Below are 15,215 nucleotides of genomic sequence, written 5' to 3'. Positions count from 1 at the left end.
ACTAAGATTCATCAGATTTCTAAATCAGTTTTTTTAGGACTCTGATATATTTTGCCATTATTGCCCTATATTTGAGAGGGTTGTCAACGTTTGTTGAGAAATTCCACATGTAGAATAGTAGAATAATATAACTTGAATATGAATGTTGATTTTGTTTTGAAAAATTAGTTGTAACTTATGGCTTCTACAGAGCAGATTTACCATAAACCTCCACAGTGCAGAATGTTGTGGCATCTCCAGCATCACAGGTGTACATGCCAGAATCACAGACGTGACATTTCATTATCTGAAGAAAACGTCTCCTTCCCATAGCATAAATGCGTATGTCTTTGCTTGGCTTCACCTCAGTCCCATTCTGAAATTGAATAGAACACACTTTTTATAATACAGAAAGAAACATTTTTAATTATACTCAAAGTGTACACAAATCATGAAGTGATTTACGAGTATGTGGCTTTACTGTATTATTTTCACTCTATGAACAATGTATTGGAAAAGAATATAGTTCAGAGCATTGCCCAGCCATCTGAATATTTGCCATTATATGTTCAAGGCCCTTGTGCCCAGCCTAGCCAAACATTTTTAATCATTCATTCATTCATCTTCTACCGCTTAGTCCAAATTAAGGGTTGCAGGGGGCTGGAGCCTATCCCAGCAGTCATAGGGCATGAGGCAGGGTACACCCAGGACAGGACGCCAGTCTGTCGCAGGGCCACAAACAGACAAATGAACACAGACACACCCACACGCACACCTAAGGACAATTTAAAGATTCCAATCCACCTAACCCGCATGTCTTTGGATGTGGGAGGAAACCGGAACACCTGGAGGAAACCCACGCAAACACAGGGAGAACATCCAAACTCCACACAGAAAGGCCACAGGAATTGAACCCACGACCTTCTCGCTGTGAGGCAACAGTGCTAACCACTAAGTCACCGTGCCACCCGACTTTTCTAATCTATTCTCATAAATAAGTTGTAAAACATACAAAAACATGGCGCACAAAAAATCATCCATATATTTTGGTGCAGATTTTGTACAAGTACATATCCTATGTTTTTGCCGGGCAGAGGCAGTGATGACATCAGCAACACAAAGATGGTGGATCATTTGAGTGAAAATAAACTGGTAAGTCTTCTTTTACTTATTATTATTGTTATTCTAGCCCTAAACCTAACCCTAACCCAGACTTAACCAATACACAAATGCACATGTCTGAACTGTTGGACAGTATGTCTGATGGCCCTGTCCTCTGTCTATTTGATAACTTCATCTCCTCTGGGGCGACAGACACCAACATGCATACTGTTCTCTGCTTACCACGCTACACAGACAAAACACAGTCTTAATTTGGCACATATCGTTTCAGATATACAACACGAGCAGTCACCGCATATAAATGTCAAATGCAACATTTTTCAACCAATCACATAGCTCTACTGATCCACACGCAGGGCAATGACCCCCGCGCCCATCTGGGTGCGGGGTCGAGAGCAGGTGGAAGACATAGGTAGAGCGCTGTTGAAGGGCAGCTTGCAAGCTGTTGTAGCAGCTCTCTGTTTAGTGAATCCCCAACAGAGCATTCAATACAAAATATGCTTTGTGAATGCATACAACATACAACATCTACAACATACAACATCTCATTGGTATATGTACAAAATGTAGCGCTTAACTTATATCGCATCATATGAAACGCCGCGAGGACATGTTGACTTGTCACATGGATTGTCATAGTAGGGGAGGAGGTCAATCACCATAGCAACCATAATCTGAGTCAGATATTAATTAAGTTGCAGTGTCATAGAATTGGTTTCAGCTGAATGGGCTGCTCTGTGGGGCATTCTGAAAGTTTGTCAGAACTAACTGGGGTAGGTGGCTCACATCAAAGCCGGCCTAGACAGTGATAGGCTGACTGGAAAATCACTAAGCGCCCTTGGGCAAGGTCCTTAATCCTGTAGTTGCTCCCGGTGTGTAATGAGTGCCTTATATGGCAGCACCCTCACATCGGGGTGAATGTGCGGGGTGAATGTGTATTATTTGTAAAGTGCTTTGAGCATCTGATGCAGATGGAAAAACGTTATATAAATGCAGTCCATTTAGCATTCCATTTATAGTGCAAGCAGTGTCAGTAGGGTTAGCGTTGGTGTTAGTCCTAGATCAAGATTAAGATGTAGCCTTTTAACCACTCCCTGGATTCTGGAAAATGAAATGAGAAAGTTTTGAACTTGTAGAGATAACTTATCTCTGCAGTGACTCTCATGTCTCTGGGTCCTCACCATTTGAGATCGGGAGACATTTGGTAAGAGCTCATGGGGCAGCACGGTGGATTAGTGGTTCACACTGTTGCCTCACAGCAAGAAGGTCATGGGTTCGATTCCCACCTGTGGCCTTTCTGTGTGGAGTTTGCATGATCTCCCTGTGTTTGTGTGGGTTTCCTCCGGGTGCTCTGGTTTCCTCGCACATTTAAAGACATGCAGGTTAGGTGAACTGGAATGTTTATAATTGCCCAGGTCTCCCTTGCAAAAGTGATCTCGATCTCAACGGGACTAACCTGGTTAAATGAAGGTTAAATTAAATGGAGATATGAGGTTACTGGATAAAGGTGTTTGGCAATGCTGACATCTTTGCAGGAGAATGAAATTCCAAGTCTTTAGGGTGCTTCCTGTCTCACTCTACAGTTGTGAGACGTGGACGGTAAACCAGTGACTTAAGGTGAGAACTACAACAACAACTTCTCTTCTTTGGAATGACTGTGATAAGGCATTATCACTTGCATTGTGAGGGATCATCAGCTCCCACATTTAGGCCATGTGACATGCATGGCTGGGCATGATCCAGTGTGCAGGTACTTTAGTGTTGAGGACCCCAGTAACTGAAAAAGGCTTATGGAATGCCAATGTATCATCTGCCTGCAGCAGACTGATGGCTACTTGCCTGGGTGGTGGTTCTCCAAAACCCACTTGTTCTAAAAACACATAAACCCACTTGTTCTAAAAACACATAAACCCACTTGTTCTAAAAACACATAAACACCGCATTGCTTAAAGCAAAGCTGGAATGTAACAAGAGAACTACACACTTCTGCCTGAGGATAGTTCCCTGTAAAATAGTTCCTGATTCAGATCTGGTGTGGGGGTTAATATTTCTGTCAGTGAATAATGGAGTTTCGTTGCGTGGAAAAACAAAAACTCATGACTTGCCTTAATCCACCTCACATCAACATTGTGTCTGGACAGTTCACACTCAATGGAAACTATTGCACCTTCTGGAAATTTCTGGTCCTCCAACTTTCTTAAAAATGTCACCGGGGGCTCTGGTGGGAAAACACACACTCAGTTAAGTGATGTGATATTACTACATAAAAACAAAACTAACAAATTTTAGTCATATGCACAATGTTGAAAATTAAAGCCTATTTCTTGTCATGATTATTTTTCATAATGCCGCCAGAGGAACACACGCTTTTGATCACTTTGGTCTAGGGATGGTCAATATAGAAAAAAATAAATAAGTCAAAAAAAAAAAATCATAAAATTATATCACAATCTTGTATTATTTTTGTGGATAACAGTAAAAACGACTATGTGAAAATACTAACATTCATCACACTCACCAGTGGCCACAACTCACTAGGCTTCCATAAAGAATTTGTCTGTGGTGGAGATGGATGCTTCTGTTGTTTAAACTCGTCAATGGAAGCAGCCAATAAATAAGTGATGTTTGGAATGCTGTGACTTTTGGCCTCTTCATATATATCCTATTTTTTTTCTTTCTCAGTCTAGACATTTGTAGCAGAAACAGGGCCAAACTGCATGCTTCCTCCACCCTCCTTCTCCAATGTGGAGCAGATATGAGCACACACTGACATGTTAGTCTGTGTGTCTACAAAATTTTCCTTATCAAATTGATGTGTTTATGTACAGTGTACACACTCACTGTACACTGTACGGTGAGTGCATCCGCAAAGTATTCACAGCACTTCACTTTTTTCCACATTTTGCTATTTTATAGCCTTATTCCAAAATGGAGTAAATTCATTTTTCCCCTCAAAATTCTACTCACAACACCCTATAATGACATGATTTTTTTTTTTTTACTTTTGCAAATTTACTGAAAATAATAATAATAATAAAAAACCTAAGGAATCATAAATACATAAGTATTCACACCCTTTGCTCAATATTTTGTTGATGCACCTTTGGCAACAATTACAGCCTCAAGTCTTCTTGAATATGATGCCACAAGTTTGGCGCACCTATCTTTGGGCAGTTTTGCCCATTCCTCTTTGCAGCACCTCTTAAGCTCCATTAGGTTGGATGGGGAGCCCCGGTGCACAGGCATTTTCAGATCTCAAAGATGATCAGTGGATACAGGAAAGGCTGTGACTACTTATATATGTGATTTCTTAGTTTTTTATTTTTAATAAATTTGCAAAAATCACAAAAAAAAGTTTTTTGACATTGTCATTATGGGGTATTGGGTATTGTGTGTAGAATTTTGAGGGAAAAAAATGAAATGAATTTCATCCATTTTGGAATAAGGCTGTAACATAAAATATGAAAAAGAAAAAAAAAATGAAGCGCTGTGAATACTTACCGGATGCAGAGCATCATCTTAACTTTGACAAATTCCTACTGTGGAGAGAATTCCTACTGGTGCTTTCATAACAACATGAGCCAAACCTATCTTGAGCTCCGTGTAACTATATTTGTGTGTATGTATTGTATTTACTATGCCCATATTAGCAGCAAAACACCTACTCCAATTTTGATCAGACTTGATACTAGAACTGATTTGATTTTGGTGAGAACTGATCAGTGATCAAGGCCAGAGTTCAAGGTGAAGGTTCTAGCATCATAGTAAGATGTAGAAAAAATTACAAATTTTATGAATTCAGATATTTTTTTCATTGTTATTTTCCCACGTAACACTTTCTCTACATGTCTGATACAGTGAAACGTAGGTAGTGGCTTCGCTGTTTAGTTTTCAAATGCCATCTACAGCGTTTCACCCATTAGCTCAAAGGGATAATCTATGCTGAGTGACTCTGGTTGGAGCAGATTATTGTACAGCATGGGGTTAAACAATCATCTGACAGATAAGAGTGAACACAGCTACCGCTCTTTATGGGGTCACGCTCCTATTTTGCATTTGAAACATGACCGCTGATTAAGTCGGCAGTTGCAGCACTGTTGCTGTTTTCCATTATCAGGCATCCTGTGCATGCTCTTTGGATTACTGAGTGGACAGAATTAACCACCAGTTTGAGGTCACCTCAAATGTAGCACTATAAAAAAAGTTGCTGTTGTAGTATTGCAGCATATAGTGTGTATTAATACACAAGATGATTTGTTTGTGCGCTACAGACAAAAAAAGCTCTAGCAGACTGTCTTTACTGAGTTTAATAACATTGTACAAACAAAAGCAATCTGAGATTTCTGTTATCCACCAAAGGTTGATGAGGACTCAAAATACAAGATATGTCTTTCACATCGTGACCCGGACTTTACCTGGATCTGGATTCCACAACACAATGCAAGAATTGCATACTGATCCAGAATGATCCAACTGAACAAGATGTTGCAATCACAGACTTAATTCACAAGATGAAACAAAATTGTGTCTTGCTGATCTTGGTTTTACATTGTGATGTTGTATCCTTGAAATAGTTTTGACATAATCCTTAAAAGTCTACAAAGTGAAATCCTGATCCAGGATCGGAATCCAGATCAGCTCAAAAATTTAATGGAGTCTTCCAAGGCCTAACACCAAAGTATGGTGAAAATATGGTGAAAATCTGTTAAGTAGTTTTGATGTAATCCTTCAAAGCCTGTGTAAAGTGAAATCTTGATCCAAAATCTGCATCTGGATCACCTCCAAAATTCAGTGGGGTCTTCCATGCCCTAATATCTGTCTATGGTGTAGATTTGGTGAGAATCTGTTTTTTTTTTTTTTTTTTTTTTTTTTACAGAATCCTTCAAAGCCTATATAAAGTGAAATCTTGATACAGAATCTGGATCCGGATCACCTCCCAAAAATTTAACGGAGCCTTCCATGGCTTAATATCTATCTAAAATTGATTGATTGATTGATCTATGGTGAATTTTTTTTCAAAATCCATGCAGTAGTTTTGACGTAATCCTGCTAACAGACAGACAGACAGACAAATAAATAAATGTTGCTGATGTTATTATTATACACACACAAAATTGGATCACTGTGACTTGTGGCCTCTTCGTATATACTGTATTTATTGTTTCTCAAGCTAGACATCTACAGCACATACGTTGCAAAACTGCATGCTTCCTCCGCCCTCCTTCTCCGCTGTGGAGCAGATATGAGTGCACACTGACACTTTATTCTGTGGTTCTACAAACCTTTCCTCATCAACTTGATGTGTTTATGTTACAGCCAACTAATATATCATCTTAACTTCCGTGAAGATGATATATTAGTTGGTTTTATAATATATCTTATGACAAAAATAAAATTTTATTTCAAACAGATCACATTATTTACAGAATTTTTCTTAGAGGTGGTTCTTACACATTGTGTAAAATTAATTTTAAAATGTAGCTAAACATCTATAATTTATAAATAAATAAGCAGCATGTGTAACTCCTCCTTATTAAAAATACATAAAATCCACTCAGCAACAAAGCAACATATTTTTTATATTTTTTTATTTATTTATCTTGTGAATTTTAAGAAAATTGGATTGTATCCTATTATGTTTTCACATTTTATTATTGAGTGTCTGGATTTTTTATGTACTAGACAGGACACCTGCAAAGAAACATTTGTTTTCATTTAAATAACTGAACAATTGATTTGCTGTTTTAATGGGGGACAATATGGCATTTAATTGTTGTTAAAATAGAAGTGTTTGGACTTTTCAAATTAGATTTTCTCGTAACCCACTGATGAAGGAAGAAACACTCAAAAACTCCATTCTTATCAAACTCCAAGGGTTATTAACATTTTTAGATGGTATTGCATTTACCCAGCACATAGTATATGCCAGATTTACAGTATGTAATGTGAGGAAGTCTGTGAATGTTGTTGCACTTGAAAAAAACAAAAAACAAAAACATGTATTTCATGAAAAATAAGAATACAAATGCCCTACCCTTCACCACAAGCCTTGCTGATGTCTTCAGATTTTCCACACAGAACATAAAGGTGGCGCTGTCTTCCACTGACAGGTTAGAGATGGTGAGACTGTGGACTTGTTCCTTGGAACTCATACGGAAATGATTTGTTGGTTTAAGTTGGGTTCCATTCCTCTTCCAGATTCCTGCCACATTGGCATGGGACAGTTCCACCTCAAATGATGCTGTCTCTCTCTCTGTTGTCCTTATATCCTGCAGGCCCCTCTTGATTGTGACTTTTCGAGCTGTAAGAAAAATTGCAAACATTAATATCTTTGCAGTAAATCATGGATCACATCTTAACAGGGAAGAGAGTTACGAGTTTAACAAAGTTAAACACTCTCTTAATTGGCCTTCTGGGCACTTCGCGTTAATAATTTCCATACATCAGCACTTTCTAGTTCAAAATGATACATTTCAAAGTGCTTCAACATCAAAAATTACACATTAAAATTTAATTAAATGGAAAAAAATAATTAAAATAATGCAAATTGAGCAAGCACAAACACAGTGCCACTAAACTATAAAACCCATTATAACACACAATAAAACATAAAATATATATACATAAATAAACATATGGCACATTTGTAAACAGCACACACTCCCATTGTTTGATGAAACCAAATCATCCCCAAAGGATACCTTCACCAGATGGAGTTATGTACAAGACAGTAATATACAACTCATAAATTATAAATCAGAGAAAATAGGTGTCTTTAATCTGGATTTAAAACACTTAACAGAATCAATCCCAATGGTAAACAACACCACAAAAAAGATGGACAGTAAAAAGCCATGTAGCCCATAGATTTCTTCTTTACCTTTGGGACACACAGTAGTCCTGCAGTCTGAGAATGCAGTCTACTGGCCGGCACATAAGGTTTTACAAGATATTACCAGCTAGGAGGTTAAAATGTTCATGTGAGGTTAAAATATAACCTCACATGAACAGGAAGCATCAGTGCTGCCTCGTCTGCCAGGAGTTGCCTCCTGTGCAATCTTTCACTTCAATCACCCTTTACTCATCATCTGTGGGTAGCACCTTGTGATTCAGGCCTTTGTGACTTCATTGGGTTTCCAAATGGGCACCCCTCCTCACCAGTGTACACTGACTGGCCCATGGCACCTTAGAGGGATTTGGCAGTGTAACAAGTATCCAGGAACCAACCCCTTGGTCCCTCAGGCCTAAAAATAATTTAGTCTGGTTAAATAAGTCTGGTTTTGCTATTGCTTCTTCCTCTTCTGCCAAATCCATCTTGATGGTGCCTGGACTTGATGGTAATGTTGGCAACCAATTTCTTGTCAGTGGTACCTCTCACACTGAGGACTCCCAATGCTCTCCAGAGTGACTGCCCGGTGAAACCCTCCACAGTGAGATTCTAGGCTCTCCATCTCCACTGTTGGCTATCGGTGATGAGGAATTGACATTTTCCAAGGTTGCACTTGTGTGCAATTGACTAGTGTGCAATGTCATGTTGTAGCTTTGCACTGGCTATCTCTTGCAGACAATTAAGCTGCCTTTTGAGTTGACAAATTTTGTCTGTTGCCTATTCTTTAGTGCTGGGTTACCACCCCATCAACTGGGACCAACTGGTCAATCTTTACCAAATTCAAGTCAATCCTCAAGCATTGTTAAAATTATTTGCCATTTTCCTGGCAAACTGTCAAGTCAGTATTTTGACAATAAAATATGAATTCAGCCACTGTTTGGCTGTTTGGCCGCCATCAGGTCCAGCTGGACTTTGCAAAGATGGATCAGATTTGTTAAAAAATTCAAACCTTATTTGCCTTATTTGTCACCAGTGTGTAGCGTTAATAAAAAGGGCACCACCACACCACATCAACCACAATTCATGAATGATTATGATTATCACTATGTGACAGTACGTGCTGAAGGGCCACCAGCCACAAGAGACCTAAACAAAATGCAGCTTCAGCCATGACGTCTTATTTATGTGCCATTTGAGCCAATGACTGTGACAAGAAGGGAACTGCTGTTATTTCTCAGCAAGTACTGCAGGATTTATTGTGGAGCGAGTACTTTTCAATACAAAATGATGAATCAGTGGACATAATGAACTTCAAAGACTTCAGAAGGAATTTAATATTATTTTTTTTTTTTACAAGGAGAGGACCAAAGGATCAAAAGGAATATGCAAGAAAACAATGTTCCTAACCATAAATTAGTTGCTATGACAATTGACAGGAGACCAGCTTTGATGGAGGCAGCCTCTGGATTTATTGTTCTCCACTCCAACGGCCCAGCTTTCCCTGTCAATGCCAATCATCATTGTTTTCTATCAGCAACTTTAGTTGTTTTTTTCACATTCACAGTAAAAACATTAAGTCCATAAGGCTTAGGGACTGCAGGATTACTTGTTCAAGTCACTGCTGGATGAGGCTGATGTATTTTAAAGTGATTTGACTCTGCACACGCCATAGAAAAATGCTGCAATGTTTTGTTGACCTGTTGCCAGAAATCCACTCCTCCCAGAAGACGCTCATACATCATTACAGTCATAGTATGGTGCATCCAGAAAGTATTCACAGCACTTCATGTTTTCCATTTTTTTTTATGTTACAGCCGTATTCCATATGTTACAGCCGTAACATTTCTGCTGCTTTGAAGGTCCCAGTGAGCACAGTGGCCTCCATCATCCATAAATGGAAGAAGTTCAGATCCACCAAGACTCTTCCTAGAGCTGGCTGCACATCTAAACTGAGTGATTGGGAGTGAAGGACCTTAGTCAGGGAGGTGACCAAGAACCCAATGCTCACTCTGTCAGCGCTCTGGCTTTCCTCTGTGGCAACAGGAGAACCATCCAGAAGGACAACCATCTCTGCAGTAATCCACCAATCAGACCTGTATGGTAGAGTGCCCTTCCAGATGGAAGCCAATCCTTAGTAAAAGGCACATGGCACCCACCTGGAGTTTTCAAAAAGGTGCCTGAAGGACTTTCAGACCATGAGAAACAAAATTCTCTGGTCTGATGACAAATATTAAACTCTTTGACGTGAATGCCAGGCATCATGTTCGGAGGAAACCAGGTACCATCCCTACAGTGAAGCATGGTGGTGGCAGCATCATGCCGTGGGGATGTTTTTCAGCATCAGGAACTGGGAGATAAGTCAGGATTGAGGGAAAGATGACTGCAGCAATATACAGAGACATCCTGGATAAAAACCTGCTCCAGAGCACTCTTGACCTCACACTGGGGTAATGGTTCATCTTTCAGCAGGACAATGACCCTAAGCACACAGCCAAGAACTCTGTGAATGTCCTTGAGTGGCCCAGCCAGAGCCCAGACCTGAATCTGACTGAACATCTCTGGAGAGATCTGAAAATGACTGTGCACCGACGCTCCCCATCCAACCTAATGGAGCTTGAGAGGTGCTGCAAAGAGGAATGGGCAAAACTGCTGAAAGATAGGTGCTCCAAGAGCATGGCATTGTATTCAAGACTTGAGGCTGTAATTGCTACCAAAGGTGCATCAACAAAGCAGTGAGCAAAGGGTATGAACTTTTCACTCCTGGTGCCAGCAACATGAGACTTAACTAAATTGAATAAACTAATTGAACTACAACAATACAACAAATCAATAACACTAACAATGCTGATAAACTAATATGAACCACAATAACAACATTTAAACCCCCGAAACCCTGATCTCCCATGGTGCATTGCAGCACAATGTCCATTGCTTATTGGTTAGCTAAAATTGCTATTTTCTCCAAAAATATTAGTCCTATCAACTTTCTGTTTTTGCAGTGTTCTTTCTTGACCCAAGCTACATAAACTTCTCAAAAGGCAAATGTCAGCTTTCCCACAGTTTTGGTGTGATCGAAGCCAAACTCACGCATGTATACATCAACCTGGTCTCAAGGCAAATCGTGATTCAGCAGCACAAAATATACATTAATCTATTGGTTTGTGATATTGTGATGAAAAGCTCCTCATTTTCGTCACAGCAGCACAGATTCATTCTAATTCATTCCGTGATGGCTGCACAAAATTAAAAGTGAAGCGGGGGGGTTGGAGTGGTTATGGTTAGGGTGGGGGGAAGGAGTAGGATCAGAATATGGTTAAGGTTAGGGTTGGGGATAGGATTAGGGTTAGGAAAAGGGTTTAAAAAAACCCGTCATGAAAATTTGAATCATTTCGTTACGGGAGCATGAAAAAATAAAATAAAATAAAACATGAGACTGGGCTACATACATACATACCATCAATTTCTATTTAATCAGCTAGATGGCGGATGCAGCCTGTGACCTGTTGTCAGCAGCCGCCATCTTGCTTAGTGTTATTCTGTGTCATCAGACATTAGATAAAATAGAAATCTGTGATGCGCTGATTTAAACTTGGGTTAAAGTGATCTGAAAAGACTGTATTGTGCAGCATTAGAGTGCAGCAACAAGCTGACATAGGGTTGTCAGCTGGTTAAATTAAGGTTAAATAAATAATAAATTATGGAGTGGGCTTTCATTAGTGTGTATTATACGTCTGTAATATAAATAATGTGGGGAAATGACTGAAATAGCTGAATAAAGGTTAGAAAATTATTTCTTTTTTGTGTCGATCTGTATTCTGTAAAGTAGTGACTTCAATTTTACTGCCTGCTTTGTTGTGATAAATATTACAAACAAGGTTGGGTAGGATTACTTTGAAAGAATACATGTGGATTACATGTATGTATGTACATACATTTGGATTACTTGTAATCTGATTACTTTTGGATTACATTTCAAAGTAATCCTACCCAACCTTGATTACGACAAAGCAGGCATATGACTCGCTACATGTTTAGTGATTCAATTAGAAGTCTCACTTTCATAAGTCTCAATTTATCCCTTTTTATTTAGCCTCAGGTTTTTTCTTCACATCAGGTTTTCCATCCTGGGATATCTGTAAGAGCAAATTCATAGAATGGAAATGCTTTTTCTCTCAATTTGGTGGATGACATGACAGTGGCTTTGACATTGTATATTCTACTAATAAAAGAATATACACAAATGAGACTAATTTCTCTATGATATACTCAATATTCCAGTGTAGTGATTTCAGATTTATTTCAACTTGGTCCAGTGTGGCCAGTGTGGCTGTTTCATTTTATTTTTTTTATTTGATATTTTCACAGAGAAGAGCTCCATAAATGCAGTACTGCAGGTGGGTTAAGAAGCAGCCTTTAAGTTTAATATTTTTAATATGACGCGAGCGTGTGAAGCTCTTACTTTCACCCCTGAATATTTCCCATCTTTATCATAATATCTTGTGTCGTGGCAGATGGTATTATTTTCTATCTGGACTGGGACTAACAAATTCATTCAAGTCTATTATATAAATAGTCTGATCCTGTATTTGTTTTGACAAATATTGGCTGTACAAATGTGGGACTGAGTTTGAATAAATGTAACAGCATAGTAATAGCACAGAAAATGCAGATTTATCCTGAAAGTCTCTTGAAACCACTGATCACGCCCACATTGATTTCTATTTATGTCTGATTGTCAGATGCTAACCAAGATGGCGGCGCTCTGGCAACAGCCAGCAAATGAGTGGATCTCCCCAGTCCTCTATGTAGTGATTCAATAGATATCTATGATACATACATACAACGTGTTGCAGACATATAACAATAAGTAGTAGCCATCAAATGACTTCTGGGCTTTACATGAACGCCGCCTTTGAAACTGCCAAATATGTGTCACTTATGAGTATTGTAACACTGACAAACATTCACTGTGGAAAAAAAATAGGGATTATTTTGGAGACCTGGTGACAACGAGTTTTTAAGGCCAGGGGCTAAATTTAGATGCAATAAGAGCAGATCCATATACACAGGAGGTGCCAACAGCAGCCTGAAGTTCTGACTGTCAGCCCCTGCCACTAGTGTTGAATGAACGGGCTTTATTTTACTGCAATGTAGCTCAGTCAGCAAAGCACAAATGCAAAACAACCATACGCAAATATTCATCAATTAAAAATGTACTGCATATTGATTGATAGATGATTAAAAACTATACCACACTATTTGTCTGATCATAACAATTCCAAAAAAGTATGGTTTGAACTATCTATGTTGAATGTTATGGAGTTACGGGGTAAAAACAGCAAAAATTACGACAAATGTCAATTTCAAGTTGGACAGTAGTCAAAAATTAAAGTTGCTTTAATTTTGATTAAAAAAAGTTATACAAGTTATTGGTTAAATGGACTGCATTTATAAAGCGCTTTTCCATCTGCATCAGATGCTCAAAGTGCTTTACAATTATGCCTCACATTCACCCCGATGTCAGGGTGCTGCCATACAAGGCGCTCACTACACACCGGGAGCAATAGGGGATTAAAGACCTTGTCCAAGGGCCCTTAGTGATTTTCCAGTCAGGTGGGGATTTGAACACAGGATCTTCTGGTCTCAAGCCCAACACCTTAACCAGTGGACCATCACCTCCCCTCCCTGGTTGAACTAATTGGGTTATTCATTAATTTTCTACAACTGCTTATTCCAAATAAGGGTCATGGGGGAGCTGGACCCTATCCCAGTGGCCTTTTGGCAAGAGGCTGGGTACACCTTGGATAGGATGCCAGTATATCCCAGGGCCACATATAGACAGACACACACTCAAACGTATGGTCAATTTAAAGTTGCTGGTTCAACTAACTTGCATGTCTTTGGAACTGGGAGAAAGCTGGTGCACCTGTGCAAACTTCAAACAGATTACCAGGCCAGAAACAACCCCATAACCTTGTTGGCATGAGGCAACAGTGCTAACCACTAAGGCACCATGCTGCCCCTGGTTGGGTTAATAAACTGAATAGTTTTGACTGTGTTGAATGTTTGGTCTGCAAAGTAAAGGTCAAACACAATCAACATCCATTGGATTCTATGACCTATGTTACTTATAATAACTTGATAACTAAACATAACAGTTGCTGTAAACTATTCCATTTTAAAACCATATTGACTCAATTAACAATGTGCATCATGTTTTCCCAAAATTGGAGCAACTTTAACTTTTGGCCCCTGGACAACTACAAACGTATCTTAGTCACCATTTTTTTTTGCTGTTTTTACAACTTAGCTACATAACATTCAGTACAGAAAGTCCAAACTATACATTTTTGAAAATGTTATGATCAGACAAAAGTGTGTTATACTTTTCACTATGAATGGAGGATGTTTACGTTTTGACCACTGTGTAACCCTTCATTGATCCCTACCTGGCCATAGCTACCACCCTGGGATGCCTATCATACATTGTTTTGTAGCCATGACCAGAGTGACATCTGCGGCTTTATTATACAAGTAAGTGTAGTTTTGCCACCTTAAGCAGTACTGAAAACTTGCTTGGCCCATGGACTAAATGTCAGAGCAGACAAAACGTCAGGCACCCCCTGTAATCACCAAGTCCAGCACTGTCAAATGCTGTTCAAGAGCGCAACATGCAGATACACCTTATACATTTTAAGGAGGGTGAGAGAGAAAAAAAGTGTCTTATTATCTAAGAGTTGTCTCTTTCTTGTCTCTGTCTCTGTCACACAAAGCACACAAATCTACTAGTTGAGGTAACACATAATAAATGATGTGGAAAATATTAAAATACAGCCATGTTCAAAGCTCTTTCAGCTCACTCACCTGCACATTTTGGACCAGCGTCTGTCATGTGATGTTGCAAATTGAAGTGATGTTCCTGACAGAAACAATAATCGACTTTCTCCCCCCCACCCACTCCAACACCACCACCATCACCTGACACAATGAAAACCGCTAAATGAAATACGTTAACGCTACTAAAACTCCAAAGTTCCACTTCACTGCTTTATTTCAGAGAGGTTTGTTGGCCACTGTCCACTGTGCACTCTGACATGTTGGTGGTCTGTTCACTCGCTAGAAATCCTTTCACTTCTGTCTGTTTTCTCAAAACCACAGGGCTGTGTGCCTGGCACTCTGGCACAATCCATTTTAAATGGAAGGACAGGTGCAACTCTGATTGGCTGGGCACCAATCTCTCTGTTCCTAATGACCATGGAATCCCCAAATGTTTTTTCCCTCTCAA

The 15,215-nt window shown here is 39.3% G+C and overlaps 1 protein-coding gene across 1 annotated transcript in view; it reads right to left on the bottom strand.

Moving 5' to 3' along the window:
- obsl1b (obscurin like cytoskeletal adaptor 1b) overlaps positions 1-15,215 on the bottom strand; it is a 127,150-nt gene that overhangs the window by 18,839 nt on the left and 93,096 nt on the right. The window contains exons 18-20 of the mRNA XM_034186650.1: positions 7,136-7,402; positions 3,207-3,319; positions 202-355 (exon numbers count right to left, since the gene is read on the bottom strand). Coding sequence (XP_034042541.1) covers positions 202-355; positions 3,207-3,319; positions 7,136-7,402 — 534 coding nt within the window. The remainder of the gene's footprint in view (positions 1-201; positions 356-3,206; positions 3,320-7,135; positions 7,403-15,215) is intronic.

Source organism: Thalassophryne amazonica, chromosome 14, assembly GCF_902500255.1.
Source record: "Thalassophryne amazonica chromosome 14, fThaAma1.1, whole genome shotgun sequence".
Lineage (NCBI taxonomy): Eukaryota > Metazoa > Chordata > Actinopteri > Batrachoidiformes > Batrachoididae > Thalassophryne > Thalassophryne amazonica.
Note: the sequence above shows the minus strand (reverse complement) of the source record. Positions and strands in the feature narration are given on the sequence as shown.